Source organism: Protopterus annectens, chromosome 15.part0 (genome assembly GCF_019279795.1).
Source record: "Protopterus annectens isolate FY-2018-M chromosome 15.part0, PAN1.0, whole genome shotgun sequence".
NCBI lineage: Eukaryota > Metazoa > Chordata > Ceratodontiformes > Protopteridae > Protopterus > Protopterus annectens.
The window spans coordinates 487297800-487325752 of record NC_056749.1 but is presented as its reverse complement, the minus strand read 5'-3'; the positions used below and the strand labels follow the sequence as shown (position 1 = coordinate 487325752).

Genomic DNA, 27953 nt, shown 5'->3' with positions numbered 1-27953 from the left:
GACGCACAGTCGGGCCTCCTTTCAGGAGCACTGATAGGGACGACCACAAAAGGAATCATGGTCTCCCTAGTTCTGCGGGCCTCCTCTACCTCTAGGGCGGCGTCTACCGGTATTTCCTCCTCCTCTACCTCTGGAGAAGGAATCACCTTGTGTGTCCTGAAAAAAATGCTGCGACTTCTTGAACCAAATTTTGCTGCCCTTTTGCCCTTTGGGATAGGGTCTAGAAGGAATGGAAAAACGGACTCCCACGGCCGACAGGGTTTTTCCTTCCTGCTCGCACCTGGTGAGTGTGTCCTTTACCTTGGTTCCAAACAATGAGGATCCATCAAAGGGAGTATTGGTAAATGTAGACTTAAAGGTCTCTGCAAAGTTACACAAGCGCATCCAGGAGTGTCTTCTAAGAGACTCCTGAACACGCTGCCCTACTCGCTCCATCAGCTGCGCAAGATATCAGCCTCACGGAGGAGTTCAGAACAGAATTTAAGGTAGATATCTGTGCGTGAACTTTCTAAGATACCGTATCAGATACATTACCCTGCAGTCTCTCCCAGCTCTTATACGACATCTCTCTGTAGCCTTGCGAAATAAGACAGGTAGTTCAGCGAACTACGTGTAAAAGCTGCTGAAGAAAAGACATGCTTCCCGTACCTATCCATCATTCGAGACTCCTTGTTCGGTGGATGGACAGTGGAGGAAGTTTCAGAAAGTTTATTTTTGGTGACTGCTGCTACCACCACGGCATCTACTGGAACGCCCTTAGTAAGAAAGTCTTTGTCCTGGGGTGCTGACAAAAATGTATTTGGTCTTCTAGGAACCAGTTCCACAGAATCAAGAGATTCCCACACCTTTCAAGTCACTAGATCCAGAAGCTCGTCAAAAGGTTAAGACACCCAAGAGGCGGAGGGTTGAGACCTGAAAGCCTTCAGGTACACTGACTCCTCATCAGAAGGGGATGTGGTAGGCCAGCCAACTCTCTGTTTCAGGATCTCAAGGATATCTGCGAATGAGATATCAGAGGAAGACTTGGGAGACCCTTCTGACTCCTCGAGGTCAGTGTCTGATGTAATGGACTCATCAGGGGAGTCAACAGGTTTCCTCTTACTAGTTTTCTTCCTAGATGGCTCCTCAGAAAGGTATTCTGGGGAGACCTCAGAAGACTAGGGACCACTCATGGAGGTTTCCTGATGCTGCGAGTCTCTGCTGTGTTGGGAGAGAGAGTAAGCGAAACTGAAGTCGGCGCTTTTGCGGGAAGAGAGTATCGGTACCTCTAGTTGAAACTGAAGATCTGGACAGCACACTCATCACCTCAAAGGCTGATCCTCCTGGCTCCGAGGATGCTCCCTGCTCTGAAGATGCAGAGGTGGTCCGCGGCACAGAGGAGATGGGATCCGAGGCAGATGTAGGGTCCAAGCTCACCCGCGCCGAAGCCCAGAGAGGTAGGCTCGAAACCAAAGTTAGATTCGAAACATCCTCCTCGGGCACGACCGGAGAAAGTACAGTTTTGTACCTACCATAAATGTAGATGTTCGAAGATCCACATTGCTGCAGTCCTTACTTATGGGGTAGTCCGCTGTCCTCGGTCGGCCCGAATACCAAAGTATTAGGCTGACGTCGGTCATGGGCGCCTAGATCTGACATCAGAGCGTCAGGGTATAAAGGCGCATGACTGACGTCATATCCTCAGTCTTTTCTTGCACCAGATGTCAGAAGGCCAAACCAGAAAGGCCACAGCCAAAAACAGAATACCTCCCAAAAACATGCACAACAACAACCATCACCTAAAGCATAGCACCAAGTCAAACTACAGAAGGGAAGGAGGGAGGGTAAATTGGACTGCAGCAATGTGGATCTTCGAACATCTACATTTATGGTAGGTACAAAACTGTACTATGTTCTTCATCTCACATTGCTGCAGTCCTTACTTATGGGTAGACTCCCAAAGCAACGGGAAAGGGAGGATGGCAAAAATCATAAAGCATTAGGGGCCGCTAAAATGCTCTGTAAAATTGCAGTGGCAAATCCAGCCCTAGACTTAGAATAAAGAGGAAGGTGGTAATGTTTAGAAAAGGTATGCACTGAACTCCAAGTAGCTGCCTCCAAAATGTCTTTTGTAGCTACCCCCCTTAGAAAGGCCGTAGAAGTAGCAGTAGCCCTAGTGGAATGAGGCCTGATTCCAGCAGGAATCTCCTTACCATGATGGGAATAACAGAAAGAAATACAAAACCCAATCCATTTAGAAATAGTTTGTTTTGAAACAGGTTTACCCTGTGAACCCAAAGCAAAAGAAACAAACAATTGCTGAGACTGTCTGAACTCCTTGGTTCTGCTCAAATAATAACGCAACTGCCTGTGAATATCCAAAGTATGCAAAATTTTCTCCCTTTATTTTGGGGTTTGCATAAAAAGTAGGCAAATGAATAGTTTGATTTAAGGCCACACTAGAAACCACTTTAGGCATAAAGGAAGGATTAGTACGCAAAGATACCCTATCCTTATGAAAAATCAGGAAAGGCTCCACTGCCATGAGGGCCTGTAATTCAGAAACCCTTCTTGCAGAGGTAATGGCCAACAAGAACGCAGTTTTCCATGACAAATACTTTAACTCGGCAGTAGCTGCAGGCTCAAAAGGTTGTAGAGTAAGTTTTTCCAACACAAAATTGTGATCCCAAGCAGGAGTAGGAGCTCTACGTGGGGGTCTTATATTCTTTGCCCCTCTAAGAAATTGCTTAAACCAAGGATGAGAGAAAAAAGGAGGGTCACAATCATAGTGAGCAGAAATGGCTGCAGCATGGACCTTTATTGAGGAGAAAGACAAACCCTTGTCCAATAACTCAGTACGATATTGAAGAGCAACACTTAAATCAGGTTTGGAGACATCAAAGTCCTTTCCTTTGCTCCAAACAAAAAATCTCCTCCATTTATCAGCGTAAACTTTCCTGGTACTAGGCCTCCTGGCCTCCAAAATAACATTCAAAACTTGTTGTGGAAGCTGAGACCCTCCAGAGTCTAAAACAGAATATGCCAGGCTGTTAGATGCAGAGACTGAATCTTGACATTGAGGAAGTGACTGTCCTCTTGTGACAAAAGGTGCGGAATCAAAGGCAGAGGTCATGGAGGTTCTCGTACTAAACTCCTCAGTAGTGGGTACCAGTGTTGTCGAGGCCAATCCAGTGCTATCAAAATCATGGTTGGCTTGTCTTGTCTGGCCTTCAAAAGTACCTTGGGAAGAAGAGGCAGAGGTGGAAAGGCATATACATGCAGATTGTTCCAACTGAATGAGAGAGCGTCCACCTTCCAAGCTGTGTGATGAAACATTTTTGTGCAAAACTTTGGCAACTGGTAATTTAGTGGAGAAGCGAACAGATCTATGTCTGGAGTTCCCCATAACACTGTCAACTGTTGGAATACATGAGGATCCAATTTCCACTCGTGAGGATCCACTATTTGTCTGCTCAATACATCTGCTAAGGAGTTCTGTGCTCCTGGTAGAAACCTTGCCTGAAGATTGAGGTGTAGATTGAGAGCAGTTTCCCACAGAATCATCGCTTGCCTGCAAAGAGGGTAAGAATGGGTTCCCGTCTGCTTGTTGATGTACCACATGACAGTAGTGTTGTCTGTTTGAATCAACACCTGCCCTGGACGAAGTAAATCTTTGAAAGCCATCAATGCAAACTGGACTGCTAACATTTCCTTCAAGTTGATATGCAAATGTTGGAGTTTGACAGGCCACGTGTTTTGCACCCATTTTCCATTGAGGTGTGCTCCCAAGCCTTGTCCGAGGCATCTGTCGTTAGAATCTGACTCGCCTCTGGCGGGTCACAGAGAGTCCCTTGTTTAGGTGACATTCCTGAGCCCACCACAAAACTCCTTCTGAATGCAAGGTATTATCTGAATGACAGTGTCTAGATCTTGGCAGTGTTGTGTCCACACATTTTTGAGATACCATTGAAGCTTCCTCATATGCAATTTGGCATTGGGAAGCACCAGAATACAAGATGCCATGAACCCCAAGGTTTGAAGGACTGTCCTTGCAGTCAGCCTGGACCGTAGAGACATTTGCTGGAAATAAAGAGAAAGGCTTCTTTGTTTGTCCGGGGTCAAAAAAGCCATCTGGGAAGCTGTATTCAGTCTCACACCCAGAAAGCACATGTCCTGAGAGGGTACTAGACTGGACTTTGTTTCGTTCACAGAATACCCTAGGCATCTTAACACTGCCACCACATACTGTAGATGATGAAGAAGTTCGTCCTTTTCTTGTGCAATAATCAGGCAGTCGTCCAAATAAGGATAAAGCTGTATTCCTCTTAGTCTGAAAAATGCTATCACTGGAGCCAGAACCTTTGTGAACACTCTGGGCGCAGTAGATAAGCCAAAGGGCAATGCAGAGAACTGATAATGTAAATTTCCAGCCCAGCAGGTACCTCCAGCAACTGGGCCTGATAGGAACATGAAGGTAAGCCTCTTTGAGATCCAGAGTAACCATCCAGTGATCTTTCCCCAACAGAGGTAAAAGCTGTTGTAAAGTCAGCATCTTGAACTTTGGAATGTCCAGGTAAGTGTTGAGGATAGATAAATCCAAAATTGGTCTCCACGTGTTTCCTTTCTTTGGAACTAGAAACAGGCGAGAATAAAATCCTAGGCCCACTTCTGACAGAGGAACTGGCTGTATAGCTCCTATTTGAAGAAGTAAAGAAATTTGTCTGTGAGCCTCTATCCTTTGCCGAGGAGGGACGTCTGGCATGCCTTTGAAAGGAGGCATGGTATGGAAATAGAACTTGTAACCTCGGTTTATAATGTCCAATACCCATTTGTCCTGGGTGACTAAATGCCAATTTTGCTTGAAAAGAGCCAACTTTCCTCCCAAAGGAGCTGCCAGGCAAGAAGAATCTGGCAGCTGAAAATGCAGGTCATTGGGCCTGTTTACGAAAGGACTGGCCCCTGCCCTCACCAGCAGATTGAGCAGGCGAACTCCATTGTCTCGGCCTGAAGGTACTCTGAGCTCTGCCCCTACCACGCCTAGATCTACCCCTAGACTGAGAATCAGAAGAAGGGTACGTCCACCCCTTAGTAGGGCAATTTCTACTAAACTTTGGAGGTTGTACCTGCAAAAAATCTTTAACAGTCTGCATAGACTTAGCCTTGTCTTCCATTTTCTTTAAGACGGACTCCACAGGAGGACCAAACAAAACTTCAGACTGTAAAGGGGCAACCAGAATTCTAGACTTAACATGCTCAGGCAAATTCTGATCCTTAAGCCAGGCGTGCCTACGAATAACTGAACCAGTGGCAGCCACCCTAGAAGAAGCCTGTAAAGCATCAAAACCACATTGCAAAGAGTGCTTACCCACCTGTTCAGAAACATGCACTAAATCCTGCAATTCTTTACACTCTATGCCCTCTGCCAAAGCATCCACTTTAGATCTTAGCTGAGAAAGGAGGAAATTCTGATACTTCAACATATGAAACTGGCAGTTCAAAGCTCTCATTGCTAAAGTAGAAGAGGTATACACCTTCTTACCCCATCTATCCAAAGCTCTAGCTTCCTTATCCAGAGGAACCGGATTCTTAACAACAGAGGCTCTAACACCCTTAGGCCCCTGACTAATAGTTTCTGGGTCCGCCCTAGGACTCTTATACAGATATTTATGAGCCTCAGGCACCCTGTAATACCTGTCCGGTTTAACTGGGGCAGGAGGCACAGAATCTGGATTAAGGGAAGCTTCCGAGAAAACATCTGAAACAACATCCAAAACCGGAGGTATAGCTAAGGGTCTATGCTGTGGTAAAAACAAAAACTCCCTAAGCCTCTTGCGTAAATCAGAGTAATCCTGTCCCTCCCACTTAAAATGCTCCCTCATGGAATGCAGAGTTTCTGAAAATGAAAAATCCTCTGGAGGAGAAGCAGAAGGAGTGGAATCCTCTGCATCAGAATCAGAATAAGGAGGGAAATCTTGAATGTCCTCAGCAGAAGACTCTGAATCATCTGAGGCCTGCTCCAAACTTTCCAACTCTGGCTCCATCCTGGGCCTCTTATCAGGAGGGGGCATAGAACCTCTAATTAAAGTAATCAAATCCTCTGCCATTTTAAGCATGTGCTTTTTAGGCACAGACCCTGAAGAACCAGAACTGACACCTGAGGCAGGCAAAACAGACCTGCCCTTAGAAGGAGCCTTAGAAACAGTAGCAGAAGGCCTAACCACCTTAGGCATAGAAGGGAGAATAGTAACCTGAGAGGCCCCTTCAGTCTGACCTGCCTCCTGAGAGCCCACATCTTGTAAAATCAAAGGATCCCCCTGGGACTCGACAGAAACTTCAGCCGGATCCACCTGTTCAGCTGTAGCTTCTAAAGGTCCAGCGTCCGAAACGGACGAATCATCCTGCCTAGGCTTTAAAGATTTGTCTTTGCGCTTCTTAGTAGAAGCAGGCGTCGGAACATCCGACGGCATATTATAATTACACCTCTTGCCAAAGACTAACCTAGCGCAATCTAACCTCCGTTTTATAGTGCGCTTATTAAACCTAGCACAAAACCGACACCCGACTACGTCGTGCTCCGGTCCCAAACAAGGAATACAAAGCGAGTGGTAATCCCTATGCAGTATCTGTTTCCCACAAGAAATACAATTATTCACTTTTTCTGACATCCGGTAAGTAACTGAGGCAAGAAAAAACAAAAATATTCTAACGGGTACTTAGCCCAACTTGGTATCGGTCTGAAACTCCGAAAATGAAAAATTTCAGAACGCCGAACGGCACTTGCAACGCTGCTTCTGCATCGGACCATGCGGCAAAAAAGACGGAGGATATGACGTCGGTCATGCGCCTTTATACCCTGACGCTCTGATGTCAGATCTAGGCGCCCATGACCGACGTCAGCCTAATACTTTGGTATTCGGGCCGACCGAGGACAGCGGACTACCCCATAAGTAAGGACTGCAGCAATGTGAGATGAAGAACATCTGAGGACCCTAGACCCCATGGAAGGCACTGAAAGGGTCCGAGCGGATATCGGAACCAAGAGACCAACTGGGGTAGCTGGAGCCGACCTTTCCACAACCCGAGGCACCGACAACTTTGGCTCCAACAGCCCAGAGTGGGTCAGAGAAGGAACATCGACAGGGTGTTAGTGCACATTAGGCTTTGGAGCAGACTGGGACGGAGCGAAAAGTAAATTTGCCAGAGCCAAAGTCTGAAGCAGTCTATGCACCACTCTCTTGACGTCCTCATCAGAAAGTCTCCTAGAGGACCTGGAAGATAAGAGTGGGACACCTAGATCTCTGGAAAATAGGCGACCTAAGAGTCGGGGAGACCGGTCAGAGTTCAGCTGAATGGTTCCAAGACACAAGCTCAGTTATTGGCCCCAAAGCTCCTGGAGCCGGAAGTCATGGATCCACAATGGAAGCTCTGTCGGCACCGAGACTAGTGGAGCCAACGAGGATGTAGTTATTTTGGTAATTTTGACTGGTGGCTCCGACGACAGAATGGGTGGGAGACCGCCTTTTTCTAGCTTTTGCTTTTTCTTTCTTGGAAGAGAAAGGAGATTTAGAGCTGGAGGATGAAGATGTCAATTCCACCTCAAAGGAATGCTTCAACAGTCCTTTCAAAATAAGTTTGTTCTTCCTCTCCTGAACAACACAGGGACTAAAAGCATGACAAAACAGGCAAGACTCTTGGAGGTGAATAACCACCAAAACAATACACACACACACACACACACACACACACACACACACACACACACACAGATTGTGCCCATCTGTTAAGGACATTTTCTGGGCACATTTTGCACACTTTCTGAAGCCCGAAACCTTATAATCCTTAGTATCTTTGGACGTAGTGCAATAACCATTAAGAACAAAGTACGACAACTATCTCCAAACAGTAACAGCACAAACAGGCAAAGAGGGACTAGATCCTCTAACTTAACCAGCCTAGCCTTAAGAAAAGAAGAAGAGATAAACAGAGGACTAGGTCCTCCAATTTAAACTGGCCTAGCACAGGGGAGAGAGAAACAAAAGAACCAATGGACAAGGTCCTCCAACTTAAATGGGCCTAGCTCAAGGAGAAGGAAAACAGGTAACAAAACAAGCAGCACAAGAGTAGTGATGCAGGGATACAAAAGGCCAACGGAAGAACTGCCAAGGTACAAATAGAACACACAGTAAACAATGCAGCAAACTGTCTATAACAGACACGGACTGCGAAAACACTTTACACTATCAAAAAGGATTATTTTTAGTCAACAATAACTAGTAAAAGGTATTGAAAATTTTCACTTAGCCACGGCCAAGAAGAATCATGTCTGAGCTGCACAAGAGGCAAACAAGATCTGGATTATGTTAGGAGTGCATGATGGGATACCTCCTAGCCACGAGCCTACCAGAAGTTTTTGAGCTATAGAATGGCTGGAGTCGGAGAAGAGGTTCGGCTCTGATCCCAAGTGTAAGAATGAACGTGAGAAAGGACTACAGAACATCTCATCTTACAGACGCAATGGCTACTAGAAATGGTTTTCTATGATAAAATTTTTAATCAAACTTAGCTGATGGTTCAAAGCGTTTCTGAATTAACCCTTGTAGCACAACTGTCAAATCCCAGGGTGGCGATGGATCCCTTACTGGGACAAACAGGAAAAGTACATTTGCGTACACTTACCATAAATGTAGATGTTTGAGCGTATTCACTGTTGCAGTTCTAACAACTGGGTTATCTGGCCCTCGATTGGTCCGAATACCAAAGGTAAGGGGATATGACGGCTGCCGTCAGTTGTATAGGACATCAGTATCCTTGGTACAAAAGGAGGCAGCTGACATCACTTCCTCAGTCTTTCTTGCCACAAATGTCAAACCCCCAAGAAACAAGGCTTAGCCAAAATATAAAGCATCCTTGGTAAACTAAACCAAATAAGGTCTGCACCTTAGGAAAGGAGAGCAGGAGAAAACCAAAACAGGGGGAAGGAGGGAGAGAAACCAGGACTGCAACAGTGAATCAACTCAAACATCTACATTTATGGTAAGTGTGCACAACTGTACTATGTTCTTCGTGTTTCACTGTTGCAGTCCTAACAAATGGGTTGATTACCAAAACCCAGAGAAGAGGGAGGAGGTTACCAACACAACCAAGGATTGGAGAGAATGCCCTGCAGAACAGCAGTGGCAAACCCTGCCCTGGATCTAAAAAACCACGGCAAATTATAATGCTTTGTAAAAGTGTGTACAGAAGACCAAGTGGCAGCCTCTAAAAAGTCTTTAGTAGGGACATACCTTAAAAAAGCTGCAGAAGTGGAGGCTGCTCTTGTGGAGTGGGTCCCCACTACTTGAGGAGAAACCTTGCAATGAAAGGAACAACAAAAAGTAATACAGTGTGCAATCCATTTAGAAATGGTTTGCTTAGAAATAGCTTTGCCCTGAGCCCCAGGAGCAAAGCTGACTAATAGCTGAGCTGACTTTCGAAGATCCTTAGTCCTGGTCCAAGTAGAAAGTGAGCTGTCTGTGTACATCAAGAAAATGCAGGATCCTTTCACCTCTATTCCGACGATTAGGGAAGAATGTAGGAAGGTGTATGGACTGATTGAGACAGACTAGAAACCACCTTTGGCATAAAAGAGGGATTGGTCCTCAGGGATACACAATCTGCATGGAAGATGAGAAAAGGCTCCACAGCCATCAAAGCCTGCAGTTCTGAAACTCTCCTTGCTGAAGAAATAGCCAAAAGGAAAGCAGTTTTCCAAGAGAGAAAAGTACAGTTGTGTACACTTACCATAAATGTAGATGTTCGAGTGTATTCACTGTTGCAGTCATTACATTTGGGTAATCTGCTGGCAGGTTGCCCTCAGCCTGAGTAACAAAGTCTTGGGTCCTGCGTCAGTTGCTGTCTCCTCTTCCATGACGTCAGGTCGTCAAGGGTATAAAACATGCAGCAGACGCCATTTTAATCAGTTTTTCTTGCTCCAGATGTCAGGTGACCCTAAATGGAGAGCAAAAAAAAAAAAAATATATATATATATATATATATATATATATATATATATATATATATACACACACACACACATATATATATATATACACACACATATATATATATATATATATATATATATATATATACACACACACACACACACACACACACACACACACACACGCACGCACGCATTTTAGAACACAAAAAATTTACCTCCAGCTAAAAGCAAATACACCACAAAGGCTTTTGAGCATAGTGAAGGAAAGAAGAGGTATAATAATAGAGAAGAAAGGGGGCTGGCGGCTGGGTAACCCGGACTGCAACAGAGAATACACTCGAACATCTACATTTATGGTAAGTGTACACAACTGTACTGTGTTCTTCGTGTTTCACTGTTGCAGTCATTACATTTGGGTAGAATCCCAATGCTATGGATGGGAGGATGGAATTATACAGCATTAGGAGCAGCTATAAGGCCCTGCAGGACAGCAGTGGCAAAGCCTGCCCTGGATTTAGAAAAAAGATAGGTAAATGGTAATGTTTTGTGAACGTATGAACTGAGCTCTAAGTAGCAGCTTCTAGAATGTCTCTGGTAGGAACCCGTCTGAGTAAGGCTGCAGAAGTAGATGCAGCCCTGGTGGAATGGGATCCGATGCCCGTGGGGACAGGTTTACCATGGTGCATGTAGCAGCAACAAATACAATGGCTTATCCATTTTGAAATAATCTGCTTTGATATAGCCTTCCCCTCTGTCCCTGCAGCAAATGCCACCAGTACTTGCTCAGACTTTTAGAGATTTTGTCCTGTTTAAGTAGAATCTTAGTTGTCTGTGTACATCCAATGAATGCAAAATCTGCTCCCCCTTGTTCTGCAGATTTGGGAAAAAAGTTGGCAGATGAATGGTCTGGTTAAGAGCCATACTGGTACCACCTTAGGCATAAAAGGAGTGGTCCTGAAGGCCAACCTGTCTGGATAAAAGACAATGAAAGGCTCCACTGCCATGACAGCCTGTAGTTGTGAAATCCTTCTAGCTGAAGTGACTGCTAAAAGAAAGGCCGTCTTCCAAGAAAGAAATTTTATGTCTGCAGTAGCAGCTGGTTCAAAAGGAGGTAGGGTGAGTTTTTCCAGCACAAATTTGAGGTCTCATGCAGAAGTTGGTGCTCTACTGGGAGGACTCAAATTTTTGGCCCCTCTGAGGTACTGCTTTAGCAGGGGATGAGAAAGGAGAGGGGGCTCTGTGTTGTAATGGGCCAAGATGGCAGAGGTATGGATTTTTATAGAAGAAAAAGCTAGGCCCTTGTGAAGCAGTTCAGTTAAATATTGCAAAATCTGAGGAATATTGGGCATTGCTGTGTCCATTTCTTGTGCTTGGTTCCAGGCAAAGAATATCTTCCATTTATCAACATAAAATTTTCTAGTACTAGGCCTTCTAGCCACCAAAATGACATCCATCACAGGTATACTGAGAGATGTGATTGGTAAGATTAGTTGATTAGCCATGCTGCAAGATTCAGAGTTTGGAGTGGAGTGTGCAGAATTTGACAATTTTGCAGAGACAATAGTTGAGGTGTCTGAGGCAAGTACCATGGAGGAAGGTGGGACATATTCCTTAAAAGCAGGTGCCAGTGTTGGCAAGGCAGTCTGGAGCAATCAATCATTTTTGTTTTTTCCTGTCTGACTTTTAGTAAGACCTTGGAGAGCAGAGGCAGAGGGGTAAGACATAAATTGATAGGTTTTTCTAGCTGAAAAATAGAGCAGCCACTTTTCCAAGCTGTTTTTGTGACGAGTTCTTGTGCAGAATTTGTCCAACTGGTACTTTTGGGGAGAGGCAAATAAATCTATGTCTGGGCTCCCCCATTTTCGTGTCAACATGCTTTAGAGTTGTGGATCCAGTTTCCATTCGTGTGGGTCCATAAGATTTCTGCTTGGGTCATCTGCCAGAGTATTTTGCTTTCCTGGCAGGAACTGAGCTTGAAGATGAATTTGTCAAGTCAAGGCTATGCTCCACAAGGCCATGGCTAGTCTGCAAAGGGAGTAGGTGTGGGTACCCCCCCCTGCTTGTTTATGTACCACATAATTGTGGTGTTGTCCGTCTTTATCAGTAGTTGTCCTGGATGAAGGAAGTCCTTGAAGGCTGTCAGAGCATTCTGTACAGCTAGCATTTCTTTTTGGTTGACATGTAGGTGCATTTGATTTGGCCGCCATTTGCCCTGAATGCATCTCCCTGCCAGATGCCCCCCCCCCCCAAAGCATAGTCTGATGAGTCTGTAGTCAGGATTTGGGTGGAATGAATGACAGTCCCTCGTTCTGGTGACAGGCCTCTGCCCACCAAAGGAACTCTTGTTGCAGGCAAGGAATGAGAGGAATCATTGTTTCCAGGCTGTGACAATGTTGACTACCGTAAGCTTTGTAGGTACTATTGACGTTTTCTCATATGCAGTCTTGCATATGGAATTAGTAGAATGCAGGATGCCATGAACCCCAAAGCCTGCAGAATTCGTCTTGCAGATAGCTGGGTTTTTGTGGCCACTTGTTTGAAGTATGTTATCAACCGAATTTGCTTGTCTGGCGTGAGGTAAGCCATCTAGGCAGTTGTATTCAAACTTGAACCCAGGAATGTAATTATTTGAGCAGGTACCAGTTTTGATTTATTTTCGTTTATGGTGTACCCTAGACATGTTAGAAGCCTTTTTACAAACTCCAGAAGTTGTAGTAGTGTGTCCTCGTCCTCTGCCTGAATTAGACAATCGTCCAGATGAGCATAGATTTGAATGTTTGTCTGCAAAATGCAATTACCGGTGCCAGGCACTTTGTGAAGACCCTGGGCACAGTAGATAAGTCAAAGGGCAGTGCAGAGAAAGCACAGTTTTGTACCTACCATAAATGTAGATGTTAGAGTGTTGACACTGCTGCAGTCATTACACTTGGGTTATCCTGCCATCAGGGAGTCCCGCAGTCGGCCAGAGTTCCAAAGTCTTGGTCCGGCGTCGGTTGCTGTCGCTTCTTCCCTGACGTCAGTGCACCAGGGGTATATACAAGATGCATCCGACGCCATTTTCTTCAGTTATTCTTGCCCCAGATGACAGGTGCCCCCAAGTAGGTAGGTTTATATTGCTAATAAAAAATATACATATAAAATAAAAAACAATACCTTCAGTTACAAGCTAATACACCACAAAGGTTGTATAGGATAGAAAGGTACAAGTCCAGCTAGTTCAGAGGGGATGGAGGAAGGGTAACTTGGACTGCAGCAGTGTGAACACTCGAAAGTACAGTTTTGTACCTACCATAAATGTAGATGTCCGATAGGTATGCATCTGCAGTCATCACATATGGGCTGTCCTGCCTCAGGCAGCCCTTCGGTCGGCCGGATTCCGAAGTCTGGGTCTGGCCTCGGCTGATGTCGCACTTTCCCCGACGTCAGAGCGTCTGGGGTATAAAAGCATCAGCCGATGCCATCTTCCTCAGTTTTTCTTGCCCCAGATGCCAGGTGCCCTCTATGAAGGCTAAATTTGGATAAATGCAATAAGATTCCAAACATTTGCAGAATTATATATATATATATATATATATATATATATATATATATACACACATGTATATATACATGTATATACAAACAAATACACCATAATAGATTCCCCCAGCTAGCTAAAAGAGGGGTAAGCACCCTAGGAATACCACAGAGGGGTAGGAGGGAGGGTAAACCTGACTGCAGATGCATACCTATCGGACATCTACATTTATGGTAGGTACAAAACTGTACTATGTCCTTCAAGGATGCATCTGCAGTCATCACATATGGGTAGAATACATAGCCAAACTGGGGGTGGAGGTACTAGGTGAAGGATGGTGTAGTTAAGATACCCTGCAGGACTGCCGTAGCAAAACCTGCTCTGGATCTGGAGTATGAAGGCAAATTGTAATGCTTGGCAAATGTATGCACGGAGCTCCATGTAGCAGCTTCTAAAATGTCCTTTGTAGCCACCCCTCTAAGGAAGGCTGTGGTGGTGGCTGTGGCTCTCATGGAATGAGGTCTAATGTTAGCTGGCACAGTCTTTCCATGAAAGGAGTAACAAAAACGAATGCAATTTCCTATCCATTTCGAAATTGTCTGTTTGGAAATTGCTTTTCCTTGCACCCCAACAGCATATGCTACAAACAACTGGTCAGTCTTTCTGTAACCTTTAGTTCTGTCCAAGTAATAGCGTAGTTGTCTGTGTATGTCCAGGGTGTGCAGAAGTCTCTCCCCTTTATTTTGAGGCTGTGGGAAGAACGTAGGCAAATGAATAGCTTGGTTCAAAGATACCCTGGATACCACCTTTGGCATGAAAGTAGGATTGGTCCTCAAAGAAACTCTATCCTGATGAAAGATAAGGAATGGCTGCACCGCCATTAAGGCTTGTAGCTCAGATACTCTTCTTGCTGAGGTTATGGCCAGAAGGAAGGCAGTCTTCCAAGACAAAAACTGTACATCTGCCGATGCTGCTGGCTCAAAGGGAGGTAGTGTTAGTTTTTCCAACACGAAATTCAGGTCCCAAGTAGGTAGAGGTGGTTTCCTTGGAGGATTAATGTTTTTGATTCCCCTTAGAAACTGTCTTAGAAGAGGGTGAGAGAAGACAGGCGGATTTAGATTGTATTCTGCTGAGATTGCAGAGGCATGTATCTTGATGGATGAGTAAGACAGGCCACTGTGGTACAATTCTGCCAAATATTCCAGTATGTATGCCATATTTATCACAGTCACATCTAGGCCCTTTGCTGTGTTCCAGGTGTGAAATATTTTCCATTTTGCTGTATATGCCTTCCTTGTGGAAGGTCGGCGAGCTTCCATAATAATATCCCTCACTGTCTGGGATAGGTTTCCCTCAGGAAGAGTCATGGTATTCTCCAGGCTGTTAGCTGCAAGGTTTTCAGGTTGGAGTGTAGAGTCCTGAAATTGTGCTGTGTCAGTAGTAGTGGCCATAGGGGTAGAGGCCATGGTTTTGTCTGTGACAAGCTTTTTAGCAGTGGGTACCAGTGCTGCCTTGGCCAGTTTGGGGCTATCAGGATTACTCTGGGCTGCTCTGTCCTGATCTTCAGTAGGACCTTGGCCATTAGTGGAAGAGGTGGGAAAGCATACACTGTTAGAGCTTTCCAGCTGAAAGAGAGAGAGCGTCCACCTTCCATGCTTTTGGGTGGTATGTCTTTGAGCAGAATTTCTTCAGTTGATGATTTAGGGGGGAAGCAAACAGATCTATTTCCGGCCTTCCCCATGATTAAGTGATTTGTAAGAAGATATCTGGGTGTAGCATCCATTCGTGTGCGTCCATGGTAGTTCTGCTTAATCTGTCTGCCAGTGTATTGTCTTTCCCAGGCACGAATTGGGACTGTAGCTGTATGTTGAGTTTCAATGCCAGTTCCCATAGGTGCATTGTCAGTCTGCAAAGGGGGTAGGAATGGGTGCCTCCTTGCTTGTTTATGTACCACATAACAGTGGTGTTGTCTGTCCTTATGAGCAGGTGGCCTTGCTGAAGGAAAGGTTTGAAGGCCTCGATTGCGTGCATCACTGCCAGCAATTCCTTTTGGTTTATGTGCATCTCTCTGTGTCCATAGCCCTTGTATACATCTGTCCTCCATGTGCGCTCCCCAACCTTGGTCTGAGGCGTCCGTGGTGATGGTTTGGTTGGCTCTTGGCTTGCTGAAGGGCAGCCCGCTGTTCGACCAGCAGGCTTGAGCCCACCACAGGAATTCCTTTTGAAGGCAAGGAATGAGTGGGATCAGAGCTTCTAAACTGTGACTGTGCTGAGTCCATAAACTTCTTAGGTACCATTGTAACTTCCTCATATGAAGCCTTGCTTGTGGAATTAGAAGAATGCAAGATGCCATGTAACCCAGGGCCTTCAGGATTCTCCTTGCAGTCATCTGAGTTTGTCTTGTGAGATTCTGAAAGTAAACTGGTAGCTGTTCTTGTTTTTCTTCTGTGAGAAAAGCCATCTGGGTGGTTGTGTCTAGATCTGCACCCAGAAAGGTTATTCTTTGGGATGGAACCAGTCTTGATTTGTGGATGTTGACTGTATACCCCAAGGCCTGTAACAGGTGGATGGCATAGTCCAAGTCCTTTAACAAAGTTTGCTTGCTGTCCGCTTGTATTAAGGCAGAGGAAAATGGCGTCGGCTGATGCCTTTATACCCGAAGAACTGCAGCTATGACGTCGGGTGAAGTGCGACACCAGCCGAGGCCAGACCTAGACTTTGGAATCCGGCCGACCGAAGGGCTGCCTGATGACAGGACAACCCATTTGTAAGGACTGCAGATGCATCCTTGAAGGACATCAGGTGGATGGCATAGTCCAAGTCCTTTAACAAAGTTTGCTTGCTGTCTGCTTGTATTAAGGCAGTCGTCCAGATATGGGTAGATTTGAATCCGTTGAAGTCTGCAGTGTGCAATTACTGATGCCAGGCATTTCGTGAATACTCTGGGCGCAGTAGATAAGCCAAAGGGCAATGCTGAGAATTGATAATGCTCTGTCCCTGCAAGAAATCTGAGTTGTCTTCTGCAGCTTTGTCGAATAGGGACATGCAGGTATGCCTCCTTGAGGTCCAGAGTCACCAGCCAAGACCCCTTACCCAGCATGGGAAGGAGTTGCTGTAGAGTCAGCATTTTGAATTTTGGCACAATGAGGTACGTGTTCAGTGCGGACAAGTCGAGAACAGGCCTCCATTGATTTTCTTTTCTTGGAACAAGGAATAATCTTGAGTAAAATCCCTGGCCTTGTTCTGAAAGAGGTACCTTTTCTATGGCTTTCATTTGCATTAAGTTGGTAATTTGTTTCAAAGCCTCTGCCCTCTGATTTGGTGGCAGGTTTGGCATGCCTTTTCTTTTTGGCAATGAGTGGAAATGGAACCTGTAAACCTTTGTCTATTTGCAGTGTCCATGTGTCCCTTGTAATGTTGTGCCAATTTTTTGAGAATAAAGAAAGCTTTCTGCCCAAAGGTGCTTCTAATTGAGCCCTGGTCGGTGGAGTCAAAATAAAGTCATTGAGTCTGTCCTGGTGTAGCAGTTGTAGTTCCTGCACCACCTCTCTGGTTGGGAGGCTGCCACTGACGGCCTCTGTAGGAGCCTCTAGCTTGGCCTCTACCTCTGGCACGTCTATTTCTGCCTCTTTGAGATCTGTCTGAGTCCGGAAAGGACCAATTCTTAGTAGGCCAATTTCTGCTGAATCTTGGAGGTTGGACTTGCAGAAAGTCTTTAACTGTTTGCACAGATTTTGCCTTTTCTTCAAATTTCTTTAAAACCTCTTGAGCCGTCGAACCAAATAATTTTTGCTTTTCCACAGGAGCATCCAAAAGCTTAGCCTTAACATGGTCTGGCAGAGATTGTTCCTTCAGCCAGGCATGCCTACGTATAACTGCACCTGTCATAACAGATCTACATGAAGCTTCCAATGCATCATAGCCACACTGCAAGAAATGGTTACTAACCTGCTGGGAGTTATGCACCAGATCCTGAAGTGATTTACGATCAAGGGGTTCAGAAGAGGACAGTTTCTTATGCAATTCATCTAGTAAATACTCTTGATACTGTATCATATGGAATTGACAGTTTAATGCCCTCATGGAAAGAGTTGCAGACGTATACACTTTCTTACTCCATCTCTCTAATGCTCTGGACTCCCTTTCAGAGGGTAGAGGATTTTTAACAGTGGCAGCTGCAACCCCTTTAGGGCCCTGGGAAATAGTTTCTGGATCAGCAGAGTGGGCCTTGTACAGGTGAAAATTAGAAGTTATGTACCTACCATAACGTTCCATGTTAGTTGTCTTCTCTCGCCTTCTTTCTTGCTGGATGGGTTCGGAGCCGATCCTCGGCTCCGACTCGGCACTTGCTTTAGCTTAGGAACTCCTTTTACCAGCTCAAGGCAACCCTATATCCCATGATGCAAGGCGGAACTACCTCAGATCTCGTTTGGTAGCTAACCTACCCTGCTAAAGACTATCCTAACATAATTAGGAACATAAGATCCTAATAGAAGTCCTCATATGAAGGCTCAGGAGGAAACAACCTAATAGGAACTCTTCAAGATCTGTCCAGGCCAGGGGGAAGGAGGGAGGGACGCAAGAAAGAAGGCGAGAGAAGACAACTAACATGGAACGTTATGGTAGGTACATAACTTCTAAATGTTAAGTTGTCAATCTCGCCTTCATTCTTGCTGGATGGGACCGCGTCCCTAGCACCTGTATCCCGGGTGGCTCAATGGAACAGACTCTTGAGAACTGTGGAACCAAAACTGGCCCTATCTCTGGAGGCCAAGTCCAATTTGTAATGAGAGACAAAGGTATGAGGCGTAGCCCAAGTAGCTGCTGCACAAATGGTATCAATGGGTAGTCTATCCTGAAAAGCTGCAGAAGTGGATAGACTCCTGGTTGAGTGTGCTTTTGGCTTAGAAGATAGCTGCTTGCCTCTGAGAGAGTATACATAGGAAATAGTGGAAGTTAACCATCTGGATAAGGTCACTTTAGAGACTGGAAGACCTATCCTGTTTTCTGCATAGGAGACAAATAATTGGTCCGATTTTCTGAATTGTTTAGTTCTATGCAAATAGTACCTGAGCTGACGATGGACATCCAAAAATGCAGTTTCTGTTCAGCTCTGTCGAATAGTTTGGGAAAAAGACTGGTAGGTCTATAGATTGGTTAATGTTGGTTTGAGATACGACTTTGGGAAGAAAGGAAGGGTTAGTTCTTAATGATACCCTGTCCTTATGAAAAACCAAATAAGGGGAACGAATGCAGAGAGCTTGAATCTCGGAAACTCTTCTTGCAGAAGTGACAGCCAGTAAAAATATAGTTTTCCAGGTCAATAATTTCAAAGAACATGAAGCAGACGGTTCAAGGGAGGTAGTATCAAGGATGCCAACATTAAGTTTAGATCCCATTGCGGAGGAGGATGCTTTATAGGTGGTTTTAGGAGAAAAACTCCTCTCAGAAAGGCCTTGCATAATCTATGAGACATAATGTTATTGTCATGCAAGCCAACATGATACTTGGAAACAGCAGCCAGTTGTACTTTGACTGTAGATGACGAGGATCCTGAATGAAAAACCTCCGCCAGGAAATCTAAAACCGAATGTACAGGAGCAGTAAAGGGATCAATTTTTTTGGAATTTGCCCAAATAGAAAAACGTCGCCACTTGCTAGCATAAACAGTCCTAGTGGACGACTTCAAAGAAGACACTAAAATGCCTCTGACTGAGTCCGAAATCATCGGTAGCCTGGCTAGGGTAGGAAGTGGAGCAACCAAGCAGTGAGGTTGAGAGAATGAATGGCTCGGTGCTGCTGACCCGACTGGTGGATCAAGAGATCCGGAACTGGGTCCAGATGCCAGGGCTGCACCAGAAGGTGACGATGCAGAGACGGAAACCAAATTTGTCGAGGCCAATATGGGGCAATGAGGATCAACTTGGCTCTCAAAACGGTGGCTTTCTGAATGACTTGTGGAATTCAAGGGAAAGGGAGGAAAAGCGTAGAAGTCCCGGGGCCAATCCTGGGTTAGAGAGTCTCTCAGGGGTTGGCCTGGAAGGGGAAAAAGAGTGAAAAAAATCGGGGCACTTGTTTTGCGGAGTAGCAAAAAGATCACAACAAGGAGTGCCCCACTTCAGAAAAATCTGATCCACTACAGATTGATTGAGAGACCACTCGTGAGGCATCAGAATGGATCTGCTCAGCCTGTCCACTAAAAGGTTGGACCTGCCGGGGATGTGCGTTGCTATCAGAAACCGCTGAGAAGAGATCGCCCATTGCCAAAGTCTGAGAGCTTCTCGACATAACGGATAGGACCTGGTCCCGCCCTGTTTGTTGATGTACCAGACCACGGACATGTTGTCCGTTTGTACTGCAATAATCCCCGTGGGAAGAAAGTCGTTGAGGGCTTGCAACGTTAAAAGCACTGCTCTCATCTCCAGGACATTTATGTGCAGATGGTATTCTATGGGTTGCCACGTCCCGTGGACCATCCTGCCCTGATAATGCCCCCCCCCACCCGATCAGAGAGGCATCCGTAGTGACTGTGGCAACTGGAGGAGGGGGAATAAAGGGTCGGCCCTGATGAAGAAGAGGGGAAGATATCCACCAGTTCAGATGAGCTCTGCACGACTGTGTGACCAAGATTTCGTGCCTCATCGGGAGACTGTGGTACGACCACTGCGTGAATAGCATCCACTGCAGAAGACGCATGTGGAAGTGAGCCAGTGGTAGAAGAACAATGGCCGCAGCCATAAGACCTAGAACCTTCAGTATAAATCTGGCTTTGATCTTGTTGCTTTGCAATAGAAGCCGAACGAATTTTTGGATGTCCAGAATTCTTTGCTCTGTTAGTCTGGCTATCACTTTGATGGTGTTTAATTCTGCGCCTATAAAGGTGATAGATTGGCAAGGCAGCAGAGAAGATTTTTCGAAATTTACTGAAATTCCCAAACTCCTGCAAAGCTGTGGAGTGTAGTCTCTGGACTGAAGAAGCTGACACTTGGTGGTGACGGAGAGGAGCCAGTCGTCCAAGTAGGGAAACACCTGGAATCCCTGACGTCTCAGATGAGCTGTGACCACTGCCATGCATTTGGTGAACACTCTGGGGGCTGAAGTGAGGCCAAAGGGCAGTGCTCTGAATTGGTAATGACTGGTCCCTAGCCTGGCGGAGAAACCTTCTGGGCGTCTGTGACTCTTTATGTGATAGTGCATCCTGAAGGTCTATAGAGCACATCCAGTTGTCCTTGCCCAGAAAGGGCAGAATGGACTGAAGCGTGACCATCCGGAATCTTGCCTTCTTGACAAATCTGTTTAGATTGCTCAGGTCTAATATTGGTCTCCAATCTCCGTCCTTTTGGGGACCAAAAGAATCTCAGTAGACGCGGATCCTACCTGGTCTGCTGGCACAGTCTGGACGGCTCTTTTTTCTAGGAGCTTTGAAACCTCCTGTTCTGCCAAATCCCTTTGACCGGGTGAGATGTCTGGAAGGGATTGTAGAGTCTGGGAAACCTTTGAAGGGATTTTGTAACCCTCGGTTATGATCGACTGTACCCAACTCTCTTGAGATAGGGATTGCCAGGCTACTGGGTACAGCGAAATCCTTCCCCCGACTGCCTCCAAGGGTGGACAGTCGGGCAACACCTCAGGGATGCTGAAAGGGCTTCTCAGGAAGAGACTCCCTGTTGCCCTGGTTCTGAGGACCCCCCCTGCCTCTAGGGCGTCTATTATTGTTACCCCTCTGCCTCTGGGGTAAACTGACCACGCGTCCGTGTAGCTCCTTGGGCTTTTGAACCACATCTTCCCCCCCTTCTGACCCTTGGGATATGGTCTAGAAGGAGTGGAAAACTGGACTCCAACGGCAGAAAGAGTTTTACCGTCCTGCTCACACCTGGTCAAGGTATCCTTCACCTGAGGTCCGAACAAAGCCGAACCATCAAAGGGGTATTAGTGAAGGATGCCTTAAAGGGGTCCGCAAAATTACAAAGCCGCATCCAGGCTTGGCGTCTAAGAGCAACTCCTGTGCCTGCGGCCCTGCTCGCTCCATCGGCCGCATAGGATATGAGCCGCATGGAGGAGTTAGATATGGAATTCAGGATTGCAAGCTGCGAGGCAATCTTTTCCTGAGCCCCAGCAGCAGAAGGATCCTGGACTACTTCACCCAGTTCTTTGAGAATATCTCGTTGAAGCCTGGTGAAGTGACAAAGATAATTCAGCGACGATAGCAAAAGTCGCTGAAGAAAACATCCGCTTTCCATACCTGTCCATGGTCCTAGAGTTGTTAGGAGGATGGACAGGTACTGAAGGATCCGCCAGTTCCTTTTTAGTGGCCGCCACCACCATAGCATCCACAGAGACACCCTTGGAAAGGAACTGTTTGTCCGTAGGGGCCGTGATGAATTTGGATGGTCTCCTGGGGACAGGTTCCACAGAATCTGGAGCCGCCCACGCCTTCCGAGCCACTACCTGCATCAGTGGGTCGAAAGGCGGAGACACCCAGGAGGTGGAGGGTCGGGATCCAAAGCCTCCAGGTATACAGACTCATCCTCGGAGGGATCAATGGAGGGCCAATTCCCCCTCTGTTTGAGGAGCTCAAGGATGTCTGAAAAGGAGACATCCTCAGAGGGGGACCGTGGGGAACCCTCCGACTCATCTAAGTCAGTATCAGATGTAGTAGACTCAGGGGAGTCAGTGTGTTTCCTCTTACCGTCCTCTTCCGAGGGGTTCCCCTGCAGGATCAGGAGAAACCTCGGAAGAGGAGGAAATTCCCAATGGGGAAACCTGGGGCGATGGATCCCTGGGCTTGAGAGCAAGAGGCTGGCAAGAGGCGTCTGCAGGCACTGATGAGGGAGGAGCTAGAGGGATGGACCGTTGACCAGGCTCAGAGGCCAGGACACTCCTCATCACCTCAAAGGCTCCCTCCCGGGAGGCCGGAATATCCCGCTCGAGGAAATAGGAATGCCCGGCTCCACTGAGAGGGAAGGCTCGAGGCCGATGTCGGCGCCGAGCTTACCAAAGCCGAAGCCCGAGAGGGAGAGCGGGTCGGACAAGGGTCCGATGCCACTAGCCCCTCGGAGCCGACAAGGAAACCCGACGACCGGATCCCTCCAAGGAAGGTCTCAAGGAGGAGATCGGAGCCGAGGATGACTGAGCCGAAGGATGTATCGGCTCCGGCACCGAAACAGTCGCTGTCCCGAGAAGCTCGGCTCCGAACTCTGAAGTGGAGTCGGAGGAGGAAGTTCAAGGGTGAGGCTATAGCCGAAGTCTGTTGAGACGGGCTATGGAGCATTTGGGCCAGTGCCTGAGACTTCAACAGCCTGCTTACCACCTTCTCCAAGTCGTGGTCAGACAGCCTGGAAGATCTCGAAGATCGGCTCCGATGGCTCCGCTCCCACAAAGGGAGACCCGGGCCGAGTGGATACTTAGTAATGAAGGGGACCGAGATCTCTTCGGGAGCCACCGGAGCCGAAGTCCCCTGAACACCAGATGGAGCCGAAGGTTTCTCGGCTCCAATGCTGGATAAAGTGTCAGCTCCAGCCGGGGCCGACAAGGCTACAGTAGATAAGGTATCGGAGCCAGCCGGCACCAAACCCACTACTTTCGAGGCAGATTCATCGGTTCCAGCCGGAGCCGATCTCGGCTCCGGAGCCGGAGCCACCGGAGGAGGCTTGGAAACTGAAGCCTGAGCCTTCGGTGGCTTAGAAGGTTTCCCAGACCCTGCTTTAGAGGGAGAACCTTCTGGCTTAAGTAAGCCACGGAGGATAAGTTTATTCCTCCTCTCCTGCAGGACTCTCTGGCTAAAAGAGTGACACAAAGCACAGGAGTCCTGCAGGTGCAAAGGCCCCAGGCAATAAACACAAGAAGTGTGACCGTCTGTCAGAGACATTTTCTGACAGCACGAGTCACACTTCTTGAAGCCTGAGACCTTGCCTTCCCTAGACATATCCTAGGAGGAAGAAAACACACAGAATTAATCCCCTACACAAACACACAGGAAGGGATTAACAACTGGGGTTTTAGGCCTAACTAAAACTTTACACTAAAAGTTTAAAAAGGGTATAAAAGTTTTAAAAAACAAGGGAATAGGGTGCGCTGTAAAACTACTACAGACTATACTATGACTAAAAGGAAAAATAAAACCCTAACTAAGCTTCTCTTTCTTTGACAAGAAATTCACTTACCTCTGCTGGTAAAGGAGACCTCTTTCGCTAAGCGGCAAACGAGATCTGAGGTAGTTCCGCCTTGCATCATGGGATATAGGGTTGCCTCGAGCTGGTAAAAGGAGTTCCTAAGCTAAAGCAAGTGCCGAGTCGGAGCCGAGGATCGGCTCCGAACCCATCCAGCAAGAATGAAGGCGAGATTGACAACTTAACATTGTGAATCCGGGACCCTGTAGTACCTATCAGGTTTTGCAGGAGCCGGAGGGAGAGAGTCAGGGGCAGTACAAGCATCTGAATAGACATCATCAATTACATTTAAAACAGGAGGTATAGCTAAGGGCCTGTGCTGAGGTAAATGTAAAAATGTTCTTAATCTCTTTCTGGAATCAGGGAATTCCTGACCCTGCCATTGAAAATGTTATCTCACAGTGTGTAATGTTTCTCCAAATGAAAACTCTTCAGGAGGGGAGGCCGAGGGAATAGATTCTTCAGCATCAGAATCCTCGTAGGCCGAATAAGCCTCCTCCTGGTGGTCTGACAGATCAGAGCCATCCGTGGACTCATCTGAAGACTGAGGATTAGAGGGCTCAACCCTGGGCCTTTTGCCCGGAGGTGGTTGAGAGCCCCTGCCCAGATGTGGTTGGGAGCCTCTAATTAATGAAATCAGATCCTCTGCTAGGGTAAGAATCTGAGAGCTAGAAGAGGGTCTCTGAGAGGAAACTTTGAGAGGCAAATCCTTAGAAAGTTTAGCAGCCTTAGCCCTAGAGAAAGCCTTAATAGACATGGATGCAGGGGGTCTGGCTGCACCACGTGCAGGAGTAGACTTATCTACAGTAATGGTGTCGGAAGATTCGTTTCAGAAGGTAATTCAATGACCGACTCGGCCGGGGCCTCCAGGGCCGAGGTAGTCGGTTGCGTGGATTCGGTAGAAGGAAGAGCCAAGGACTCGGTTTCAGCCGAGACAGAGACACTCGCGGTAGGCCTGACCGAGGTTTCAGCCGAAACCACGGCCCGCGTGTGTCGGTCCTTGTCCTTCCGTTTTTTGACTAAATGCGAAGTCGGAGTCTCCGACGGCATTTTATAAGCAAAACTGGCCCCAAAAAACTCCTCTGCAAACTCCGACCGACGTCCAAGAGTTCATCGGTTGAAGGAAGCACGGGCTGAACAAGACGTCGTGGTCTGGGCCTAGGCAGGGGAGGCAGTAAGAGTGGAAATCCTTATGAGGTATTTGTTTCCCACAGGTTAAACAATTATTAACTTTATCTGACATGGGCTGAGGCAAGAAAGAGTCCCCAATGGGGTACTTAGCTTTTTCGAAGTCTTCGGTATCTGAATCACAGGAGCTGACCGACCGGCACTTGCGAACTGCTTCTGCTTCGGGCACCACGCGGCAAGAAAGACCGAGGAAGATGGCGTCGGCTGATGCTTTTATACCCCAGACACTCTGATGTCGGGGAAAGTGCGACATCAGCAGAGGCCAGACCCAGACTTTGGAATCCGGCAGACCGAAGGGCTGCCTGAGGCAGGACAACCCATATGTGATGACTGCAGATGCATCCTTGAAGGACATCATCTACATTTATGGTACGTACAAAACTGTACTATGTTCATCGTGTTACACTGCTGCAGTCATTACACTTGGGTAGAATCCCAAAGATAAGGTTGGGTGGCTGGTCTATAAAGAGTTAGGATTGGCTATGAGGCCCTGCAGAACTGCAGTGGCAAATCCTGCTCTGGATTTAGAGTAAAGAGGCAGGTGGTAATGCTTGGTAAAGGTGTGCACTGAACTCCAAGTTGCAGCCTCCAAAATTTCCTTGGTAGGTACTCCTCTGAGAAAGGCTGTTGAAGTGGCTGTTGCCCTGGTGGAATGTGGCCTAATGTTATTTGGGACTGATTTTCCATGCTATGTGTAGCAGTAACGAATACAGTGTCCTATCCATTTTGGATATAGTCTGCTTTGAGATAGCCTTGCCCTGTGATCCTGCAGCATATGCTACAAACAGCTGCTCAGTTTTCCTGAAAGCTTTTGTTTTGTCCAAGTAGAAGCATAGCTGCCTGTGTATGTCCAAAGAATGCAGAAGTTTCTCCCCTTTATTCTGGGGGTTTGGATAAAAAGTTGGCAAATGGATGGTTTGGTTAAGAGCCACACTACATACCACCTTTGGCATAAAGGTAGGGTTTGTCCTTAAAGAAACCCTGTCCTGATAAAAAAATTATAAAAGGTTCCACTGCCATTAATGCCTGTAGCTCTGAGACTCTTTGTGCTGAAGTTACTGCCAGGAGCAGAGCTGTTTTCCATGATAAAAATTTTAGTTTGGCTGTATTGGCTAGCTCAAAAGGTGACAGGGTCAGTTTTTCCAAAATGAAATTGAGGTCCCAAGTTGGTGTTGGTGCCCTCCGGGGCCGTCTTATGTTTTTAGCCCCTTTGAGGTACTTCTTTACCAAGGGATGAGAGAATAAAGGAGGATCCGTGTTGCAATGTGCTGAAATGGCAGAGGCGTGGATCTTAATTGATGAGAACGATAGACCTCTGTCCAGCATCTCAGTTAAGTATTGTAAAATCTGAGGAATGTTTGGAACAAGAGGGTCAAGGCTTTGAGCCTGGTTCCAGGCGCAGAATTTCTTCCATTTTTCTGAGTAGGCTTTCCTGGTGCTAGGCCTCCTGGCCTCCAAAATGACATCCATAACAGCTTTAGAGAGAGGTGTTGCCTGTTTGACTAATGAATCTGCCATGCAGCCAGGTTTAGGGTTTTGAGCTGCAGGATCTGATTGTTTTGTTGAGTCAGAAGGTGTGGAATGCGAGGCAAAATCCATGGAGGGCCTTGAGCTAAGTTCCTTAAGATAGGGTACCAGTGCTGGCGTGGCCAGTCTGCAGCAATCAGCATCATCTGTGGTTTTTCTTGTCTGGCTTTTAGGAATACCTTTGAAAGGAGAGGCAGTGGCGGGAAGGCATAAACATTTAGGTATTTCCAGATGAACAAAAGAGCATCCACTTTCCATGCTTGTTTGTGATAAGTCGTTGTGCAGAATTTTTGTAGTTGGCAATTCAGTGGGGAGGCAATAAGATCCATGTCTGGGCATACCCATTTTTGCGTTACCATGCTGAAGATTTGTGGATTCAATTTCCATTCGTGAGGGTCCATGATATTTCTGCTTAGATAGTCTGCCAGAGTATTTTTCTTTCCTGGCAGGAATTGTGGTTGCAAATGAACTTGATACGTTAGAGCGGTGTTCCACAAGGTCATGGCTTGTCTGCATAGGGGATAAGAACGAGTGCCCACTTGCTTGTTTATATACCACATTACTGTGGTGGTGTCTGTCTTTAGTAATAATTGCCCTGGATGCAGAAGGTCCTTGAAAGCTGTTAGGGCATTTTGAACAGCCAACATCTCTTTTTGATTGATGTGAAGATGCATCTGGTCTGTGGTCCACTTGCTCTGAATGCATTTTCCTGCCATGTGTGCTCCCCAGGCGTAATCCGAAGCATCTGTTGTTAGAGTCTGCCTGACTGTGGGTAGGGTAAAAGGATGACCCTTGTTTAGGTGACATGCCTGTGCCCACCATCGAAACTCCTGTTGTAGGTAGGGAATCATTGGTATTACTGCTTCTAAACTGTGACAGTGTTGAGTCCAAACACTTTTTAGGTACCACTGTAATTTCCTCATATGCAGTCTGGCATATGGTATTAGTAGTATGCAGGATGCCATGAATCCCAGAGCCTGCAGAATTTCTCTTTCAGTGAGATAGGACTTTTTTGCCAGTAATTGAAAATATTGAGTTAGTTGAACTTGTCTGTCTGGTGTGAGGTAAGCCATCTGGGCCATTGTATTTAAGCTGGCACCCAGGAATATAAAATGTGGTGAGGGCACTAGTTTTGACTTCTTTTCGTTTACTGCATACCCTAGAGAAATTAGCAACCTTTTTACAAACGCCAGATGCTGTAGAAGAATGTCCTTTGTCTCTGCTTGAATGAGGCAGTCGTCCAGGTATGGATATATTTGAATTCCTTTCTGTCTGCAAAATGCAATTACTGGTGCCAGGCACTTTGTGAAGACCCTGGGCGCAGTAGATAAGCCAAAGGGCAGTGCAGAGAATTGGTAGTGCATTGTACCAGCTTTGAATCTGAGGTATCTTCTGCAATTTTGTCTGATAGGGACATGCAGGTATGCCTCTGAGGTCCAGAGTAACAAGCCAAGTCTTCGTGCCCAGCATGGGTAGAAGCTACTGTAATGTCAACATTTTGAATTTCGGAATATCCAGGTATGTATTTAGAATTGAAAGGTCTAGTATGGGCCTCCAGGCCTTGTCCTTTCTGGGGACCAGGAAGAGT

The 27953-nt window shown here is 46.5% G+C and overlaps 1 protein-coding gene across 1 annotated transcript in view; it reads right to left on the bottom strand.

Moving 5' to 3' along the window:
- The window catches only part of LOC122789778 (phosphatidylinositol-binding clathrin assembly protein-like), a 2259505-nt gene that overhangs the window by 1805255 nt on the left and 426297 nt on the right, over positions 1-27953 (bottom strand). Inside the window, exon 5 of the mRNA XM_044057218.1 lies at positions 20770-20785. Within this exon, the coding sequence (XP_043913153.1) occupies positions 20770-20785 (16 nt within the window). The remainder of the gene's footprint in view (positions 1-20769; positions 20786-27953) is intronic.